This window comes from Bos taurus, chromosome 2 (assembly GCF_002263795.3).
Source record: "Bos taurus isolate L1 Dominette 01449 registration number 42190680 breed Hereford chromosome 2, ARS-UCD2.0, whole genome shotgun sequence".
Lineage (NCBI taxonomy): Eukaryota > Metazoa > Chordata > Mammalia > Artiodactyla > Bovidae > Bos > Bos taurus.
Window position 1 is genome coordinate 86,157,221 of NC_037329.1, and position 21,184 is coordinate 86,178,404.

Consider the following 21,184-nt stretch of genomic DNA (forward strand, 5'->3'; position numbering starts at 1 on the left):
AACATATTTTTGCTAAATTTAAAAGAATATAGATCCTATTTCTACTCTTCTTGTCTATTATTACCTTCTCCTTTTCTTGATTTAGAGAAACTGGGGCTGCCATCTCGTTCCATTTGACACTGTCCACTTTCACGATGCAGTTCTTCCTCGATTCCACTTTCAGACGATTGCCCACTTAATGTTCCTTCATTCCAGTTTTTACAGTTTTCCTCTGGACTACGTCTCACATGCAGTGTTGATTCAATGTCTCCATCGAGGTTGGTTCCATTGCAGAATTTAAGTGGTGGGTAATGCTGTGATATGAATCCAACAAATCTCATTCCTCTTTTAGCAGCTACGTTAACCTGAGGTTTAAAAAGAGATGTTAGAACAAAATGTAAACTTCATTTACATTGATTACTTTATCAATTAATCTTTAGGCTTATTAAGGAAATCCATTAGAAAAGGAGTAAATCGACCAGTAACTAAAGGCCTATTCATAAACAAACTAATGACCTCTAATACAGGACCAGGCCTAAGACAGAGTCACACTATTATTCTGACTTCTTCAAACAGAACTAATACACTTTAGAAATTATGAAAACAAGAATTGTATTTTCTCCAAAAGGTTATTATTTGGGAACAACTAATAATTCTATAGCATGAATTTTGCAGCCCTGTTAACAATGGTTTCTCCAGTTGAAGTAAAATATAAAACTATTCTAAGAAATGCTCAAAAATAACATTACCAAATACATCTTAATTAATAAAGAAGAGACATTAATTTAAAAGCAGAAAACATGCAGTCTTGTTTGCTTGATGTAGGTAAAAGAAAAATGTTAAAAGACTTACTCTTGACAAATGTGTATGCATATACATAAGCCAAATTCATACTCCCACTCTGATCTGCTCATATCTTGAAGCTATTGTCTCCTTTCTGGGCCAAATACACATAATTAGATTCAATCTTGTCAGTTACTGAGTAGGGTTCAGAAACACATGACAATGCCAGTGAAATCATTTGAGAGCTTAAGAGTGATTATTTTCACACTTGGCACTTTTCTTTCTCTGCTTTTGCATCATTTCTTTGTTCTTTTTGTGTCATGTCTTTCTCCTGTGTTAAACACACTTCTTTTGAGGGTAGGCACTATCTTACTCATTTTTGTGTTGCAATGTTTTGTACCTATATGTGCTCTATAAGTATTCGTTAAATATGTTAAAATGAAGAAATAGAAACATCTTTTATATTGTCACTACTTTAAATGTTTAAAGTGTTTTAAATTTACTTGGAAGGGGAAGAAAGAGTTATGATGCGGATTGCAAGTGCAAACATCTATAGTCAGAAATGAAAGGGAATGAAAAAGGCCAGTAAGAAGAGTGGTGAGGGAATTCCCTGGTGGTCCAGTGGCTAAGACTCCGTGTTCCCAGTGCAGGGTGCCCAAGTTCAATCCCTGCTCAGGGAACTAGATCCCACATGTCCAACTAAGAGTTTGCATGTTACAGCTAAAGATTCTGCATGCCACAGTTAAGACCATGTGTGTGTTCCAAGTCACTTCAATTGTGACAAACTATTTGCATCCCTATGGACTGTAGCCTACCAGGGTCCTCTGTCCATGGGATTCTCCAGGCAAGACTACTGCAGTGGGTCGCTATGCCCTCCTCCAGGGGATCTTCCAGACCCAGATATCGAGCCTGTGTCTCCTACGGCTCTTACATTGCAGGCAGATTCTTTACAGCTGAGCCACTGGGGAAGCCCAACTAAGACCCGTGCAGCTGAATAAGTAAATATTTTTTTAAAAAAGAAGAAGAAGCAGGGTGAAATCAGGCTGCAATATCCACTTAAAGGGGCCGACTGTAACTTAGCTCTGGCCGAAGAGGAGGGAATTCTGAGCCAGGCAGAAACTATGGCTATTTGGAGCTAGGACAAACACTGCTGACACAGTATCATTTACTCCTATAAATTAACACATTATGACTGTAGCATTGCAAGAAACCTCCAAAATAACCATAAATTGTCCTTTATATCAGGACTCCTGGGAGAGGAGAGGAGATGTGGTAAGGAGCCAGGTCAAAGTGCTTTTTCTAGGTTTTATTTGTTGATTTGGGTGAAAAAGTACAGAAGTCTTTCTCTACTACTAAAAAGTTTTGTCTGGAAAAGTTTGGCTATCTTATGGAATAGTACTGTCTTTTCCATTTTTAATTTAGAAGAGTGATGTTTTTAATGTTTTTTATTTAGAAATCCTAGGGAAAACATTTGTAAATCTAAATTTAAAAAAGAGCAAACATTGACATAATATTAAAATAACCTAAAATCTAGCTGTTCAATAATCAACTCTTTATATAAAGCATTTGTTCAAAAATAGTATTTGGCACTTATCTATTGCTCTTGTTCATACACGGGGCAATGTTCAAACATTTCACATGCTATGTTTCCTGAAGCTGTTCTCTTCATAAAATAATCCCATTACTCTAATTGCTGAAATAATAGTACTTTCCTGTTTAAATAGATCTTTAACTGTGTTCAGGAAGTCAAATGCAAAACAAGGGCTCTCATGACGATCTATTAAGACTAAATTAGCAGTTTCATTTTTGTTTCTGGAGTGAATTTATTCCCATAAAAAATATTTCCCAGAATAGTAGCAGTAAATAGTGTATGAGTACCTTGTTTATAAAAATCTAGTTTTGAAAACTGTTCCTAAAAAACCTTAATGAATGGTGACTTTATATCTAAATGGGAAATACTTAGCTGCTATAACTGGCAAAACACAAGCCACAGATAGTCTTACACGGTCATTTAAAGCTTGGGAACAACACAATAGTAACAGTGAACAAATTTCACAGTTTCTTATTTGACAGGAAATGCCTTAGGTTTTTGGCTGTATTCATTTAAATAAAGCTAAACCTTACACATATGTCAATCCAACTAAAGTTAAAAAAATCCAAACTTTAGCCATCAAATCCTGTCAACTTCAAATACTTATGAATGTACAATTTTTCAATCAATATATATATAGTGTTTAATTTTTCATTTAAGGTTTATGAAGTTCTATCGAATAGATTTTTTTCTCTCAACAGCCAATGTACTTGTCATGTTCAATGCCCATAAAGTATTCTATCTTATTGTTAGACCATTGCCTCCTTCTCAGTTTTCCAGTTGTTGAGAATTTGGCCCCTGTTTAAGGTATCTTTGCATAAACATGACTTTTCCCTTTTCAGTCAATTTCCTGGAATAGATTCCTAAAAAGGAAAATAAAATAAGATTTATGATTTTTATAACCAAATTGATATTCACTGTACTAATTTATTCCAGTGCTAACTGCATTATATATGACTATATTTGAATTTTTTCTTAAAGGTCTTTACAGCACTGAATTTAATATTTTCAATTTAATTTCTCAGTTCATACTGGTGAGGTATTACTTCTCAGTTTTTACTTACATTAAAATTTATTAGTTAGGTTGAACCCTTTGCCAAATGTTTCTTCATTATTTGTGTTTCCTTTGTACTTTCTGTGGATTGTCGGTCCATTCAAGACTGAATGTACTTTCATGCTTTTGTGTTCATTTCCTATATACTCTGAAAATGAAGCTTCCGTAAGACACATTTCTTGACCATTTCTCCGGATTCTTTTTTTCCTAGTATATAATTATATTTATATATTCAAACTCAAGTTCCTCAACTACTGTTATAATTAAATATGTCCAGTCTTTCATTTTCTTTTGGATTTTTTAAACTTGAAAAACTTAACTCTTTATTTTATGTGAAATGTGTGGAGTCTATTTTCTACCGATTGATTGCCCATTTTTCCAGCACCATTCACTAAGTAATGGTTATTTCTCCATTTTATTTATCAGGTTTGTTATGAAACCTCTTATATATGTATTAATTTATTTCTGGCATTTCTTTTCTGTTTCACTGGCCTCTATTTCTGTTTTTAATTCTACAATTTGGTAATATGCTTTGTTTTAAAGCCTAGTAGACTAAGTCACCTATCATTTCCCTGTTCTTTTTAAAGTAGGAAAGGAAACTGATGAAGAAATATGAAATATTTCTCAATATCCCATGTAAAAACATGTATTTTAGTACCTTTTCTATCAGTTCTTTTGTTACGTCATTTGTTTGTGTCTCATAAGTTAAAGGACATTCCTCAATCACAAGCCTTGGGCGTCTTTGTCCACTGGGTGCTGTCGAATGCTTCGTGCTGTAACAGAGAATATGTTTATGGTTGGAAGCCAATTGTTAATTTTTAACTAATAAGCTCATGTGAAAATGAGTGAGCTACTCACAAATAAGGTCAAGGTATCCCTTTTTCTTTGTTATTTCAACTTTAATGGTTGTCTTCTTATGTAAAATTATCAGAAAAAAACATAATAATTTTTATTTAGATTACCTTGGTTAAAATCTCTAAGAATTTAATTTCTAATTTAACATGAAAGAAAAGCTACACGTCCATTGTTTTGATAAGTTATGAGAAATTATTTTAGATCACAGCTATACCTCATTATTGTGCAAAAGTGATCCTTCTTAAGTACAGATAAGTATTGTCCTATCTTTTTCCTTTTTCTTCTTTTCTCACCTTCCCCCCTTGATTATTCTTAGCCATGGCAGGGCACTGCTAAATCTATTTGAAGTAGAGCAAAAAGAGAAAAATAACTTATCCATGGTTTATAAGATTTGTAGTTAGGACATAAAGTGTTGCTACTGTGTGGTAAGTGACCTATTTACCTAGTAATGCTTGAACTAGTAAAGACCTGATGTGGCACCCTGTCATGGATAAAGCTGGTTGTGTACATGTCCTCTCAGAATGTCCAAGTGGGCAGTTAGTTATTCAGTAGCAGACAGGGTTCCTAAAAGCACATTGGGAATTTTTTTTTAAAGCCTTTTCTTTTCCCCCAATCTTTCTGTTTTCTTCTCTCTTTCCCTTATTTCATTTTCCCTTCTCTGCTTAGTCCTTTCACAGTTAAAGTGATTATTAGTCCATCACTGTAAAGAGAAAACACAATTTCTACCTTGGTCTTTGAAATGATTTTGATACAGTTGAAGAGTTGTGTAACAAATATTTAATATGTGTATCAAAGACATTGGTTTGGTTATTTTTACTTTTCCACCTGTAAGGAACAACAGTATTCTGAATACTATCAAATGTACAAGCTAGGTTAGGAAAAACATTTGTATTGTCTGGAAAAGCAGCCATTAAAATTTAAAAAGCTAAAAAAAAAATCTAAAAAGGATGACTTTTATCTCCTAGTTTTTGGAAAAAGCTGGTAAGAGATCTATCCAGTTTATAAGAACTCAGCATGTAGGACTTTTTGCTGTAGAAGTTTTGGAAGTTAGTTTCTGTGGCTACTGTTAGTAAAACTACATCGGACACTTCAGAAAAAATGCTCAGTGAAAGAGGACTTGTTCAGTCAGCTCTTTCAGCTCAGTGATTGGAGGCAGCTAACTGTTACTCCCTCATCTGGTGAAGTTGCTACAGGAGTGTTCTCGCTCTTCTTGAGTATATTTTTCTTTTCTTCTGTTCACTGACATCCTTACCAAGGACCTATTTTTGTCGGCAAGGGGCTCAATCCTGAGAAGTTTTAAGGAAGGAGATTGACATTTTCTTCTCCCAATCCAAGTTCAACTTGTTGGAAAATCTGCCTTTAAGCCAAAACCCCTAATTATCCTTTATTCTCCATCACTGGGTTCAAACTTTCTTTTCTTTTAGCCAAAGAAAACTTTCTCTCTTAACAGCTTCTCAATATGACAGTTTTCTTGAGCACCAGCCTTACCTTAATTTCAAGCGCGATAGCACCACCCTGTATAGGTAACTTGCAGGCAAGTGTTTTTGCTGCCCCACAGGTTGTATAACAGGATGAATAGCTCCAACAATATATCCTTTAAGATAGTAGTCTTCCACTTTTGTTACTATATCAAGAATGGAATTTATCTTGATGACTTCTGGGTTTGGTGAAGCTGAAATATCAAATACAGAGACATTTGCACATTCATAAAGTTGAACTATACATTATTTCTATCTATGTGTGATGACACTAATGAATAGAAAACACACTCATGCATATGACTTAATCTCAAATAAAGTTACACTAACAGGGATTACATATTTTCTAAGTTAATTCCAGAAAAAAAAGCAAAAGTAATCTTAAAAGCTGGCAGATATATAGTATTACCAATATGTCTTAAAGTGGAAATATAATACCTTGTATATATATATGTATGTTTCAATTTCTATTAAGGCAGTTTTATATTTTAGGATTTCATTTGAGTGACTATATATCCATTAATAGATATAGAAGACATATATAGGAGAAACAGTATTAGGTTTAGAAGCCAATTGTTTTTATGATTCTGGACAAGATGAGATGTAAAATTTCTTAAGAGTGATATTCATACAAATCTAAAGACTAAAAATGAAGAAATGATATTTGTTAAGCAAGAATTGTTAAGTGCTTTCTTATTTCCAATTACACTTCAAAAACATCATGTTTTAAGTTTCTCTGGGAAACTAAAAATATGATTTCTTATGGCACTTAATAAATATTTGAGTAAAGAAACTGAAAAAGTAAAGGTACCCAGAAATTCTTTTTAATAAGCAAAAATTCTAAATATAAAGGAAATTTAAATGCAAAATTTGGTATGCAGTTGAACCATCCCTTTGAAGTAGGACAAATCTGTAGAAACTATAGAAAAGTAGAATCTGTATAGTTTTCAGTAAAAGGAAAAGGGTGTGTTATATGGGAAATGAATATTTTTTCAGTATTAATTTTAAAAACAACTTCATTTTCTGTAATATTATTTCTAACTTTCTGGAAAACCACCAAGAATTAATAGCTATAAATAGAGCTGTAATTTGGTTATCTCTTGAGTAACAAGACATATGAAATTAACTCCAGGTATGGGTAGCACTGGTTGTTGGCATTCTGTTAGTGTGGTCAGTGCTGTCCAGCAAAGAGCTGCTGCCAGCTGCCCAAACACAGGAAGTAGGTTAAGAAGCAGACAAGGAAGAAGGGTCAGAGGAAATCCCCACTGGCTCTTACATTCAGATCCACGTGATGGAACAGAAACACACCACTTGGGTTCATGTGGGTTCATGCCAACTTTTCAAATGAAAATAAAGCACTCCAAGAAAAGTTATATAAACCATGATGAATCCATTTACTCAAATGTTCATCCTTTTTTGGATTTAAACTAATCTATATACAATATATTTTCATCATTATGAATAGGAATAAAAACAAAGAGAGTGATCCTGGGCTTGGAAGAAACAGCTGGATTTCATTGCAAAATGACCCAGTTCTGCCTGCTTGTGTGGCAATCACTCTGTGATTCATTTGGTTTTACTTTTTTAGTATTTAACTACCAACGCTGATTTCCAAACAAAGGAAATAAGAAACTATAAAAGAGAATAAACTGTTAAGACTAAGGAATGAAATGTAGCCTAAACTTATTTTTAGACGTCTATACTAATCCTATATAGTTCTAAAGAAAATTTCAATCTTTTAATAGATCTCATTGCTTATTTGTAGAAAATGGAAATATTTAGCATAATTCAGAAGAATCTTCAGAGTCTGGCCTCTATCTACTTACTCAGCCTTCAGTCTTGTCGGTCTTTTTTTTGTACGTCTTGCTTTGGCAGGCCTGATTTACTGGTGTTCCTGAGCCAGGCACACTATTTCATGCCTACAGACCTTCATTTCCTTTCCTGCTCCCCAAGCTGAGTTAATCACGCCTTCCTCTGTGCTGTGCATCCTACTAGCTCCCTTACCAAGCTACATTATAGTTACTTGTTTATATATCTGGCTCTGCTGTTTGACTGAGAATTCTTTACTGGCATAAAACCAGAATCACTTACCATGAGTAGAAAGTTACATATGAATAAATGCAACAAAAAGAAAACACTTGTCAGAATCTAGCGGGAGACTGTTATCTGCCAAAGGCTGAGCCACACAGCCCTAGTCTATCTTTGTCGAAAGGGAGAATTAGCCATCCAACTCTAAACTGATTAGATGGCTTAAAAAGAACTGAAAAGAGCACAGCTTTCTGGTTATGAGATTCAATGTTAGTTAATTCTGTCTGTGTGTACAACTTAAAGGCATCTTATGTTTAGTGCTAAGTCTTTTGGTAGAGGCTTGGAGCCCCTACTTGGACAGAAGTAGCAAGGAAAGGGAGAAGGCAATGGCACCCCACTCCAGTACTCTTGCCTGGAAAATCCCATGGACGGAGGAGCCTGCTAGGCTGCAGTCCATGGGGTCGCTAAGAGTCGGACACGACTGAGCGACTTCACTTTCACTTTTCACTTTCATGCATTGGAGGAGGAAATGGCAACCCACTCCAGTGTTCTTGCCTGGAGAATCCCAGGGACGGCGGGGCCTGGTGGGCTGCCGTCTATGGGGTCGCACAGAGTCGGACATGACTGAAGTGACTTAGCATCAGCAGCAAGGAAAGAGTGATGGCCTGCAAGGGGGCAGAGGACATCAGAGGGAATAAAATGAATTATGAAACTAGATAAAAGAACTATAAAAACTTTACAGTCTGAGGTCACTTAAAATACCTTCTACACTTCACTGGTCCACTTGATAATGAAGTCATTCCCTCCATTCTATTGTTTCAGAACACTGTTTTCAAAGGCAGACTTTTGTAGCACATTAAATGCAATCATGGAGAAGATGGCTATAACAAAATGACACTGGTGCTCAAAGAGATTTCCGTTCAGTTAGAGAATGTATTTCTGAGGAACACCCTGTTCTCTGGTGATGTCAGAGAAATTTTGTGACAATGGAACAAATCCAGTTTTTCTTGTCTAATCTACATCCTCTTCTACTCTCAGTGAAGTAAGGTTATTGTCTTGAGTTCAATGCAAAATAATGTTAATGCACAAAACACAAACATACAAACAGACAGAAGTTTTGGGAGGAATTACAAACTAAGAAGTCCAAGAAAGCCACAAAGGGGGTAAAGAAAAGTTGTACATCAATACTTATAAGCATATCTTAGCATAAGTTTTTGTAAGGATCATATCACTTTGGGCCCAGTGCTTTACATTAATTATTCAACTGTCTCAAATGTGCATGTTCTTCTATTTGGAGGTCTGTGTGTCTTTTGATAAATTGCACTCAGCATAGACATGACAATTACTGTAAATGCTTAAAATATACTTATTAAAGGACCAGCTGTATGAAAAATTGGTTGTAACATTAACATATTCAGTGAACAGAGCTCCAGGATGCTCACGGAGCAGCAGTTTAGAAAATAGATTCTATGGGGAATTCCGTTGTGGCCCAGTGGTTAGGACTCTGCACTTTCACTTTCACTGCTGAGGGCCGGCAAGGTACTTCGCACCCATGTGCCTCAGTTTCCTCATCTGCAAGGTGAGAATAATAACAGTCTCTATAGGGTTGTTAGGATTGAATAAATTTATATTTATAAGTTTATATGTGTTCCTAGAAAGCATCTGGCATGTAGCTAGCATGTGCTATACAACTGTTGGCTGCTTTGTTAAATAAAGTCCTTTCCCGAGGAAAGAGGGGCAGCACACTATTCTCACTGTTAGCGTTAGGATCGGGAAGCAAATCACCCGGGCTCAAATTATGCCATGTACTAGATCTGGAATCAGTTACTTTGCTTCTCTGAGATGGGGACAAATTAACTTCATAGAGTTGCTTTGATAGTAACTATAAAACATGAGCCCAGGGCCTGGTACAAAATAAACACAGAGACATCAGAGACGTGTCTCTCTGTTGGTGGCCCAGCTCAGAAAAGACGGTTTTGAATGGAAGCTGTTCTCAGAGACAAGTCATTGTTGGTTTAAAAAAAAAATCTCCAGGAAGAAGTTCATTGTAGAGATCTGGACTTATTTCAAAAGCCCAGCCTGGGTCCGTCTGTAGAATTCTAGATCAGAGGCCCTTAACTCACACTCTAGACCTCAAATCCCTAACTCACCCTGTAGATTAGGTGTCCCCAGCTCACTCTCCAGACCAGGGTCCCTAACTCACACCGATCTATTCCATGGAGTCCCAGACTCAAATGTCCAAAGGTACCAGCTTGATTAAACAAAGAAAGGGGCTGTGCTGGAGAAGGGACCTGGGGAAGACTTAATACCTCATCTGAGAGTGCAGCAGCCTTGGTCCAGTAGTTGCCATGTGGGCCCAGTGTCACTGAATCTTCTTCTTAGTGGAGACAGGAGGATGGTGGTGAGAAGAGGGCTGTGATTCACTCTGTTGGCAGACTGTCTTTCTTATCTGACATTGTGACTTACTTTAAACATGCCAGTGTCATTCAAGAAAAGTAAACCCAGGAGCAAGGAAAAGAGAAATAAATCTGGAAGTTTTGTTGAGAACATCCCTTCATGTAATCCCCTCTATTCTTAATAATGCTTTAAACTGTGCTGAAAAGAGACTGGCAACCTGATTCAGCTTAGAGACGTGAAGAAGGGTGAGCTGTGCCCCCAGAGTGAGGTATTTTCATCAGCGCTCACTAGAGTGGATAATTACGTTTCTGTGAGAGGCTTGGTGTCTGCGTCAAGCCTTTGATTTGATCTCCTTACACTGGGGTGGTAATATCAGAGACTCTATTACTTTAAAACACAGGAAATTAGCGGGGAGGTGTGGTTGTTTTGGCTAGAACTGAAGAGCACAGGCAGTTAGCAGCAGCTGCGAGCCATCTTGCTCTTAGCTCCTCAACCACCACGAGTTCCTTCTCAGTTCCTTGGGAGATGGAACAAACGTTGTTGACAGCATTAATGGGTGGGGTTGGTTGCAATTCAATCAATGCTACATGATTGGTAAAAGCTTTATTATACCTTACAAGGCCATTGTGAAGGAAAGTATTTTGTAGTTGCTTTGAAAACTACCCACATGCAGCGTGGATTTTTTTCTCATTAAAATGTAAACATATAGAAGGTTAAGTAACGTTCTGTCATTTTTCCTCATAGTTTCTGAAATAAAATATCAGTACACTTTTTTATGGTCCTTTGCTTAAAAACTTCATAGATAAAGATCTAATTTTAAAAATACAAAAAAGTCACATTCTTTTAGTATAAAGCTAAGAACTTGTTCAATACCAAAAGCTTCGCTCTGATGATGTAACTCTATGAAAAAAGTCCAGGACATATAAATGTGTTTTTTTGTGAAGATTGGTATGTATTTTTGAAATATTTATGAAACATTATTTCCTCAGATAAAGATACGATGGCAAACACTGGCAAGTAATCTTACCATATTTTCAAAAGGGAACAGACTGTCAAAATCCATATTATATTTAGCAATTATAGTAAAAAATAACAAGTAACATATACCAGGGTATTCTGTGCCAGGCACTATGTGAAGTGCTTTACATGCCTAATATTAATAAGTCCTTACAAAAACTCCATAAGGTAGATATTATCACTGTTCTCAAATGAGGAAACGCAGGAAGAGAGAGGTTTGATAACTTGCCCAGATTGTTAGTGAGTGGTAAGGCTGTGCCCCTGATGGTGGGAAAGATTGAAGGCAGGAGAAGGGGTGACAGAGGATGAGATGGTTGGATGACATCACTGACTCAATGGACATGAGTTTGAGCAAACTCCAGGAAATAGTGAAGGACAGGGAAGCCTGGTGTGCTGCAGTCCATGGGGTGGCAAAGAGTCCGACACAACTGAGCAACAGAACAGCAACAACAACAACAAAGGCTGTGACTGTACCAGACAGAATGACTCCATGGGGGGCTTGGGCGTGGGTGGGGCGGGCAGAGGCCCAGGCTGCGCGCGCAGGGGGAGGTCGCCCGGCCCGCGCGGTCCAAAAAAAATTAAAAAAAAAAAAAAAAAGAATGACTCCATGGAATTCTTCAGGCAAGAATATTGGAGTGGGTTGCCATACCCTCCAGGGGATCTTCACGATCCAGGGATAAAACCTGCATCTCTCACGTTTCCTGCATTTGCAGGCAAATTCTTTACCACTAGTGCCACCTGGGAAGCCCTTTTAGCACCTACAGGAAAGTAAAACTTCATTTGCAATTTTGTTAATTCGGAATTTGTGCAAATTCAGACATGAGCTGCACTAAAGCTTTTGATTTCTATAAATTATTAAGCAATTTAATGTATGGATATTAAAAGGAGTATCTGGTTTACACTACTTGTCAAAATGTTTTGTTACTTAGAAATATAAACTACTATATAAGGAACATCCAAATTACATAACTTTTTGTTTTCAATAAAAGTTGCCATCTTTGTAGTCACTCATTAATATATTTAATTGAAGTAATACAGTTGTAGTTTTGAAATACACTCTAACTGGAGGAACTACATAGTTCATTATTATAGGCAGCTGTGCAAAAGATCACATCATGACCACTTAAAACTCTTGCAGTCTGTGTTCCACTGCTGCCTCCTTCATGTGCTGCACTCCACCTATTCTATTTGCAGTTCCCAAACCATGAAATATTCTCTTGTTTCTGAGTCTGTTCATCTTGTCTTTCAGCCTTGTCTTACTCCCACTCCCTACTTAGCTTTTTTTTTTTTTAACCTTTAAAAAAATCTTGTCTGGGGGTAGAAACATAACATACAGAAAGCACAAAACATATTTTAAAGTGCCAACATTTGGTAATGCCATCCATTCAAAAATCTGAAAATGACAGGCACTTCAGAAGCCTACCATTCCGCCCTTTACGATCACAATCCCTCTCTCCCACTCTGTGCTAACTTGACTTTTTCTTTTACTTTGACTTTTATGGTCCTCAATTCCTTGCTCTTCTTCTTAGTTAACTATGCTAGAATGGTGGCGCTCATGGTAAAGAACCTGCCTGCCAATGCAGGAGACGTAAGAAATGTGGATTTGATCCCTGGGTCGGGAAGGTCCCCTGGAGAAGGGCTCAGCAACCCATTCCAGTATTCTTGCCTGGAGAATTTCATGGACAGAGGAGCCTGGTGGGCTATGGTCCATAGGGTTGCAAAGAGTTGGACATGACTGAAGCGACTTAGCATGCATGCATGCAAGAATGTAAATAAACACTATAGTTCAGTTTTCTCAATTTTTGGAGCTTTATGTAAATGGAATCATACAATATGTGCTTTTGTATTTGTTTTCTTTCACTGAACATTAAGCTCGTGAAATTCACCTGGTACAGCTTGTGTAGTTATGATTTGTTTTTCTCATTGCATTATAGTAGAGAACCACAAAAGTACTGCCTATGGCCTGTTTTGTCGCATATGGTATGTTGACTCTACATTGGCTGAGCTGAGTAGTCAGGACAGAGATCACATGGGTCACAAAGCCTAAAATATTTGCTATCTGGCCCTTTTCAGAAAAAGCTGGCGTGCTACGGTTCATGGGGTGGCAAAGAGTCGGACACGACTGAGTGACTGAACTGAACTGAGTCTTACTTCCGCAGTGTAGGGTTGCATTGTATGTACAGGTACATGTGCTCAATCGCTCAGTAGTGTTTGACTCTCTGCAGCCCCATAGACTGTAGCCCTCCAGGCTCCCCAATCCATGAAATTTTCCAGGCAAGAACTGGAGTGGGTTACCATTTCCCACTTCAGAGGATCTTCCTGATCCAGGGATCGAACCTGCATCTCTTGTGTCTCCTGAACTGGCAGGCTGGTTCTTTACCACTAGCACCACCTGGGAAGCCCTGCATAGTATGATATACCATAATTTACTTTTCCAATCTCTTGTTTGTAGATTTCTGAGTTGTTCACTCTTTTGGGGTTATTACAAGTAGTCCTTCTATCAGTATTTTTGTATGTGCTGCAGGTGAATGCGTAGTCACGCTTCCACTGGGATATGGATCTTTGCTAAAGAGATAATGACAAAGCATTTTTTTTTCAAAGTGGTTGTACCAGTTTACAAATACCTGGTATCAGCAGTCTTTTGACATTTTAGGGGCTTCCCTGGTAAAGAATCACCTGCAATGCAAGAGACCTGGGTTCCATCCCTGGGTTGAGAAGAACCCCTGGAGAAGGGAATGGCTACCTACCCCAATAGTCTGGCCTGGAGAATTCCATGGACAGAGGAGCCTGGCAGGCCACAGTCCATGGGGTCACAAAGAGTTGGACATGACTTTCATTTTCTTAACATTTTAGCTGTTTTTTGGATAATTTGTAGTGGTTTCTCACTGTGGTTTTAGCATGCATTTTTCCTGATTACTAATGAAGCTGAGCACAGTTTCATATGTCTGTTGGCCATTTGGATTTCCTGTTTTGTCATCTACCTGTCCAAATTTCTTGTCTGTTTTTCTATTCAGTTGTTTTTTCCTTCTTGATTTTCAGTTTCATTTTATGTATTATGGATACAAATCTTTGTCTAAGTTCCACTCATTCTTTAGATGATAGGAGGTGGCACTTAAAAATTTTTTTAAAAACATTTTTTAGCAACTAAGCAAGCTTTTTTTCTTAAAAAATAATTTTATTTATTTATTTTTGACTGTACTGGGCCTTTGTTGCTTTGTGCGTGCTTCTTCTTGTGGTGAGTGGGGGCTACTATTCATTGCGATACGTGGGCTTCTCATTGCAGTGGCTTCTCTTGTTGCAGAGCACTGACTGTAGGGCACGGGCTTCAGTAGTTGCAGCACGTGGGCTTAGTAGTTGTGGTTCCCAGTTTTAAAGCACCAACCCAGTATATGTGGCACATGGACTTAGTTGCCACGATGGGCATGTGCGATCTGCCCAGACCAGGGATTGAACCTGTGTCTCCTGTATTGGTAGGTGGATTCTCTACCACTTGAGGGAAGCCTGAGGTGGAATGTCTTTTAAGGAGTCTTTCTGGATCTACCTATCAAGTGGAGGTGCTCTTCTTTCCTCCTCTACAACCCTCAGATTTCTAGCAAAGCCTGTATCACAGCATAGAGTGTTTGCACCATAAATGAATACCCCACAGCAGGATGCTCGCTACGATGCAGGTTCTTACAAGTCAAGGACTAGGGTTTACTTATCTCTGTATCCTCATTCTGAGCTCAGTAGGTGCTGAGTAAGTGTTAGTTCAGAGAATAAATAAATGTCCACCCAGATATAAGAAAAAACCCCAATATAATGTAGATTGCCAATAGGAATGTATTTTCCTCCCAACATCAATATTTATTCAAGTGGGTTGAAAAGTGAAAGTGAAGTTTCTCAGTGGTGTCCGGCTCTTTGCGACCCCATGGACTGTAGCCTACCAGGCTCCTTGGTCCATGGGATTTTCCAGGCAAGAGTACTGGAGTGGGTTGCCATTTCCTTCTCCAGAGGATATTCCCGACCCAGGGATCGAACCCAGGTCTCCCGAATTGTAGGCAGATGCCTTACTGTCTTAGCTAACAAGTGGGTTAATTGTATGCTATTATCAGAGATTCCCTACTCCCCCAGGTCAGAATAGGATCTTTCTCTTCTATAACAGTCTGAAATTGTGAGGTTTTATTACATTTTTAAACCAAAATATCCCACCAATTTAAACATAAGGAAAGTCTGTATGCAGTTTTTCACCTGGTAGGAGTTTGCACTAGGGACCATGTCAAGGATTCTGTTGACACTTGAGTAAATTTAGCAATTTTTGCTATAAATTTCTTTTTATGTAGCATTTTACATTTGAAAATCTTTTGACAGCTTGAGAAAATATTCAAGAACTTATGAGTCAAACAGATACAGAAAATTTAGTTGGACTGATCTTCCTTCTTTCCTTCCTTCCCTCATTTCTGACACTTTATTCATCTCTTGTTGATTTTTAGATGCATTCTCTTCAGTGCTGCATTTTCATTCTTCTTGAAAGTTCTCTAGTATTTAAAATTACTGATCATTTCTTCCTTTTTGAAACCCGTCCTTTCCTTGTTTTCTCTGGTGCTATATATGTTGCAGTTGTCCTCAGACTCTGTCATTTTTGTTGGAGGTGGTTTAGTTGCTAAGTCGTGTCCAACTCTTTGCAACCCCATGGACCGTAGCCTTCTAGGTTCCTCTGTTCCATGGGATTCTCCAAGAAAGAATACTGTTGTGGGTTGCCATTTCCTTCTCCAGGGGATCTTTCCAACCAGGGAATTGAGCCCAGGCATCCTGCATTGTAGGCAGATTCTTTACCGACTGAGCTACAAGGGAAGACTTGTAGACTCTGTCATTTTTGTTGAATAGTCCTCAATACCATTAAATATGCCTGATGACTCAGCCCAAGACACTTATGCTCTGCCCATATTCTCCTCTTTAAGACTTTATTTACTTCAATTCCTCCTGGAAGTCATCATCTCCAGCTGTGTACCTGTAACTCTCTCTGCCAGGATGTTCCACTGCCACCTCACAGGCAGCGTGCCTGGAATGGAATTGCTGTTTCACCCACTGACTCTTTGTGGGATGCCCCTTGTACTGTGGGAGGCATGGTTATTCCTACAGTTACTCAGGCTCAGAACTGGGAAGTCATCCTGGATTTCTCATTCTTTCTGTCCCTTCCTATCCAGCCCACCATAGGCTAAGTTCCTCTTTGGTAATGTCTCTTACAAATGCCCCTTGTATCCTCTCCTCATTGCAGGTCCACACTGTCAGTTGTGTTCAACTCTTTGCGACCCTATAAGACTATAACTCGCTAGGCTCCTCTGTCCATGGCATTCTCCAGGTAGAAATACTGGAGTGGGTTGGCACGCCCTCCTCCAGGGGATCTTCCCAATCTGGGGATCTTTCTGATCCAGGGATCTTTCCGATCCAGGGATTGAGGCCGCTTCTCTTATGTCTCCTGCACTGGCAGGCAGGTTCTTTACCCCTAGCACCTCCTGGGAAGCCCATTATTTCAACACCAGTTACTGGCCATCAGTCTTGTGCCAAACAGTGTGCCAAACACAGCAATGCAAAGGTGGACACGGCATACTTCCTGACCTTGAGGAGTTCATAATCTTGTCCAGTCTGACCAATTAGAATTTAAAGTACCAGAAGGCAAAAACTATGCGTTATTTCTTTTTGTATTTCATTGCTTATCAGCATCTTCTATGGAATCCATACATCAATATATTTATTACTGTAACAATGATAACAAAAGACAATGAGAGTTTCTGTTCTCATAATAAGAAAGCTAGCCAGGGCCCAGCAAAAATTTTCTCAATGCGTTTTTACATAATTCTATTAGAAAGTCAAATAAGGAAGTTACCATCTGTCCTTCTTTTGGGTTTCTAATGTTATAGAAATTTCTTTTTAATCATAAAGATATACATGCTCTAAAAATCTTTAAGGCCATGGTTATTCAGATTATTTTCTAGGATTGCACAAGAAGGCACACCAACCCTTCTGGATCATTTGCAGAGTTCATTGAACTTTTCACTAATAAATTCTGTAATATGTGTCAGAAATTCTGACACACACTCTCATTAATACACATGTATAGATTACTATACAATAATTCAGAAAATTTATCACAAAGACTGTGCTGAAATCTCAATAGTGCAATTAGTAGACCTGGCCTAAAGCTAGGAGGGATAATACTTAACTTTTATTAAGTGCTTCTGTGCATGGGTGCTCAGTCACTCAGTCATGTCTGACTCTTTGTGACTCTATGGACTGTAACCTGTCAGGCTCCTCTGTCCATGGGATTATCCTGGCAAGAATACTGGAGTGGGTTGCCATTTCCTCATCCAGGGGATCTTCCTTACCCAGGGGTTGAACTTGTGTCTCCTGCATTGCAGGCAGATTCTTTACCACTGAGCCACCTGGGAAGCCCTGCTTACCAAGTGCCAAGTACTTTTTCAAAGAGATTATTTTGTATAATCTCCTTTAATCCTTAAAACAATTCTATTATGTAAGCACCATTAGAATGCCCATTTCATAGATGAGGAAGCTGAGATACAGCAAAGTTCATAAACTTGCTAAGTTAGTGAGTGAAAGAGTCTAGATTCAGAAGCCAGGAACTTGACTCCAGACCCTTGTGTGCTTAATGATTAGACTATTATTTCTCCCATAGGAAATAGCAACCCTCTCCAGTATTCTTGCCTGGAGAATCCTAAGGACAGAGGAGCCTGGCAGGCTATAGTCCATGGAATTGCAAGAGTCATACACAACTTAGCAACTAAACCGCCACCACCACCAGAGATATATAAATAATGGCTCAAAGTCCCCACAACACTAAAAAAAAAAGTGTGGGAAAGGCACACACACACACACACACACATACATGCAGAGGGAATGGAACTAAATGGAAAACAAATTGTTCAAGATAATTATACCCACTATAACACAGGGCACTGAAAATTTCAAAGGGTCTCCTGCCCCACTGGGACTAACTCCCTATCCCATGTTCTCTGTTGGGAAAAACAGTGGAGAATAACGTAAGAGACAGACTCTTCATGAGCACACACAGCTGTCGCCACCAGACCATTTTGTTTCCTGGAAGGTTACTCACTGCACATGGCCTCTGAGAGGCAGAAGATGCCACTATTCAGTAGTCCTTACAGCAACTCCAGGTCAGAATGGCTGGGGCTAAACGTAGAAGGCTGGCGTGCTTTAACCCCCATGTGACTCACTTCTCTGTACACTAGAGGAATAGGTGGGGGTGAGATACAACAGAAGAGAAAAAGGTGATTTGTGGAGCTGGGCTGATACTGAGTTTTGGCTTTTGAAGCAAAGGCAGAGACACAAACAAAACAAAACCGAAAACATGTGGAAGAATCGGAGAGAAAGGGAACACCAGGAGACTAAGCGCCTGGACCAAATAGGAACCAGGTGCAACTTTAAAATAGATGCTTGCTTTCTGAGTTAGCATTTGCAAACTATGCCCGTATCTCCACTTTATATTGTAATACTCTGTCATCTCATCCAAACACGTAGAGTGAAAGGTAGAAATTTTACTCCTTTCACAGAGAAAAGGGCTTCTAATAATAACAAAACCAAAATGACTTCTGAAGAAAACTGTAGATTTTTCTGATTCAAGGAGGGTTGCATTTAAACAAATTTGTTTGACATTGCTAACACTGTTGGGAAGAAATAAATCAGAAAAAAAATTTAAGTTGCTTTAAGACCTATGGGGATTTGTGCAGCAAATCTTAAAGCACAGATCAGAATGGCTGTGGCCTAATCTTTATGAACAGATAAGGTTTTGAGGTTAAGGAAAATATGTGTTTGTGTCCTTGAATTTATAAAAATCAGTCCTAAATAATTGACAACAATCAATGGAGAAAATATAGCACCACATTACAAATATTTTCTCAAATGATGGTTTTTGAAAAAGTATAGAAAAATTCATTTGAGTAGTTACTTCTCTGATTATCACCATTATCTTTATCTACTTTTAACTTTCATCATTAAAAAGAAAAGTAAGAATACTGACAGTTTTCCTTTTGGTAGCCTTAACCTTAGGTAAAAATGGAAATGTAAATACATTAAAAATATATGTACAGACTTTGCATATGCCTCTGGAAGGGAGTTTGCTGGCTAGCTCAGTTTTTGACAAAGAAAAATGGGCTGCTCTTGCTACTTGCACAAAGATCCACTGTTTACAGAACAAACCAAAAAATGGAGAATTTGTGTTTAAAATAAATTAATATCCAGCCTGATAATATACTTAGTATAAATCTATTAACTGATAAAATGTGCAGCTTATTAGAATTTAAAAGCATAACTTGCCAATAAGAACTTAATACTAATATCTGGAAATTCTAATAGCAAGCAAGACAGTCAACTTCATTTTTAGTACCCTATAATTAAAGATATACTTCTGCTTTTTAAAAACTCAGTTTTATCAATGTCATTGTACAGTAAAGTTTCCAAAAGGAGTGAGGTAAAGTATTTGTGAAGTCGAGCTGCCTCTGTTCTGTGCACAAGGCTGCCATCTGGGCTTGTTTATTTGTGTTTCCAACTTTCTGGAACAGGGAGTTTCTCTGTTAGGGACCGGGTATCAAGCAAAGGAAGTATCTTAGAGAAGACTATAGTTTTTTCTTTTTTACTGTATTTTCAAACTTCAGGTTTAGTTTGGTCAAAAATATCAAATGACTAGCACAATACAACATTTAACACAGTTGGAGGCCTCAGAATCGTCTTAGCAAATATTCTTCCACATGATGCAAGTAACATTTCCTACATGCCACCTTCTTGTGCCTTTCAGATCTTTTTCAAAACATAAACTGTCATTAAGGCTATAGCTACTTGGCCGAGAAAGCAAGCGTTTTTCATGAATCCTTCTACAAATAAGCATTTGATTTAAAAGTGAAAGAACTGTTTCCAAGCAGTTTTTCTAATTTTATAAAGTACATATGAGCCAAATTTACAAAAAACAAAGCAAACAGAACTGAAATCTTTCAGAATGTAATTAAGAAACAAAGCATTATTGTTAGATTGATTGCACAATCTAATTATGAAGCACCATGTAAAAAGCCACAAACCAACCCTTTAAAAAACTAGTAGTCCTTTATCTTTGAAATCTTTCATTTAACAAATAAAATAGAAGCAAAAATACCTTGTAATGTAAAGTCCAGCAATACATATTCGTAAGCAAATTCTGTCTTTGTTTCCACTTGCGGTCTCTTCAGGGTAGAAAATATTTTTCCAGGGCTGCTATCATCAGGGTCTTCTAGCTTTCTAAGTCCGCACCCCATGGCAAAATCTGTAAGGAATTAAATTGCAGGATAGGGGAGGGAGACCAGCAAACTCTGTTGTTTAAGCTGCAAAAAGAAAGTTACAGACTTAACTGCTTGGATTTTTTCCTCTAAAACATAGATACTCAAAAAGAAAACATTTGAGTCCAAAGAAAGGAGCTGAAGATTTTTTCTATCCATTTTGCTGTAAAGTCGCTGAACCCATGATGATTAAGCTACAGCTCTGGGAGGCTGGGCTTGATCTTAGTAGAAACATGCAAGCTGCTACAACTTAGCGGAGAATTTCCATGCCACGTCAATTTACAGCCAGCCCCCTACCAGAGTTCTGTCGCTCAGGGCACCAACAGTGCTTTGTCTATTCCAGTTGGCTGGATGATAAAGAAGGTGTCCAGAAACGGAAATAAAAAGGCAAAAGTGCAAATCAGATGGAAATACCTACAAGTAGAGGCTATATTCAGACATAGTGGCATGCAATTCTTCTTCTGTTTTCTCTTTTCCCTCTTTCTTGTGCCCACCCCCTCCTTCCTCCCTGCTACTACCAAGAAAGCAAAAGGAGAGAGAGAGAGAGAATGAAAAAAATGGATTCTCAACGTGGTTGGAAACAAAAATCATTTCCAGAAAGGAAGTCAGGAAACTATTTCTGGAGTCTAGAAAGAAAAAAGTTAAAGTTAAAAAAAAATTCCATTCTTAGTCTTTAGATAGCACT

The 21,184-nt window shown here is 38.0% G+C and overlaps 1 protein-coding gene across 7 annotated transcripts in view; it reads right to left on the reverse strand.

The window, feature by feature from the left end:
* Positions 1–21,184, reverse strand: part of RFTN2 (raftlin family member 2) — a 91,932-nt gene that overhangs the window by 56,457 nt on the left and 14,291 nt on the right. The window contains exons 1-5 of one of the 7 annotated variants that reach the window (NM_001428698.1): positions 20,918–20,993; positions 20,340–20,486; positions 5,751–5,934; positions 4,066–4,180; positions 65–344 (exon numbers count right to left, since the gene is read on the reverse strand). In NM_001428698.1, the coding sequence (NP_001415627.1) occupies positions 65–344; positions 4,066–4,180; positions 5,751–5,934; positions 20,340–20,486; positions 20,918–20,948 (757 nt within the window). In that variant the 5' untranslated portion in view covers positions 20,949–20,993. Of the gene's footprint in view, positions 1–64; positions 345–4,065; positions 4,181–5,750; positions 5,935–18,290; positions 18,423–20,339; positions 21,022–21,184 lie in introns of those variants that run through there. The other 6 variants (NM_001428699.1, XM_010802169.4, XM_059892223.1 and 3 more) reach the window with 6 other exon arrangements.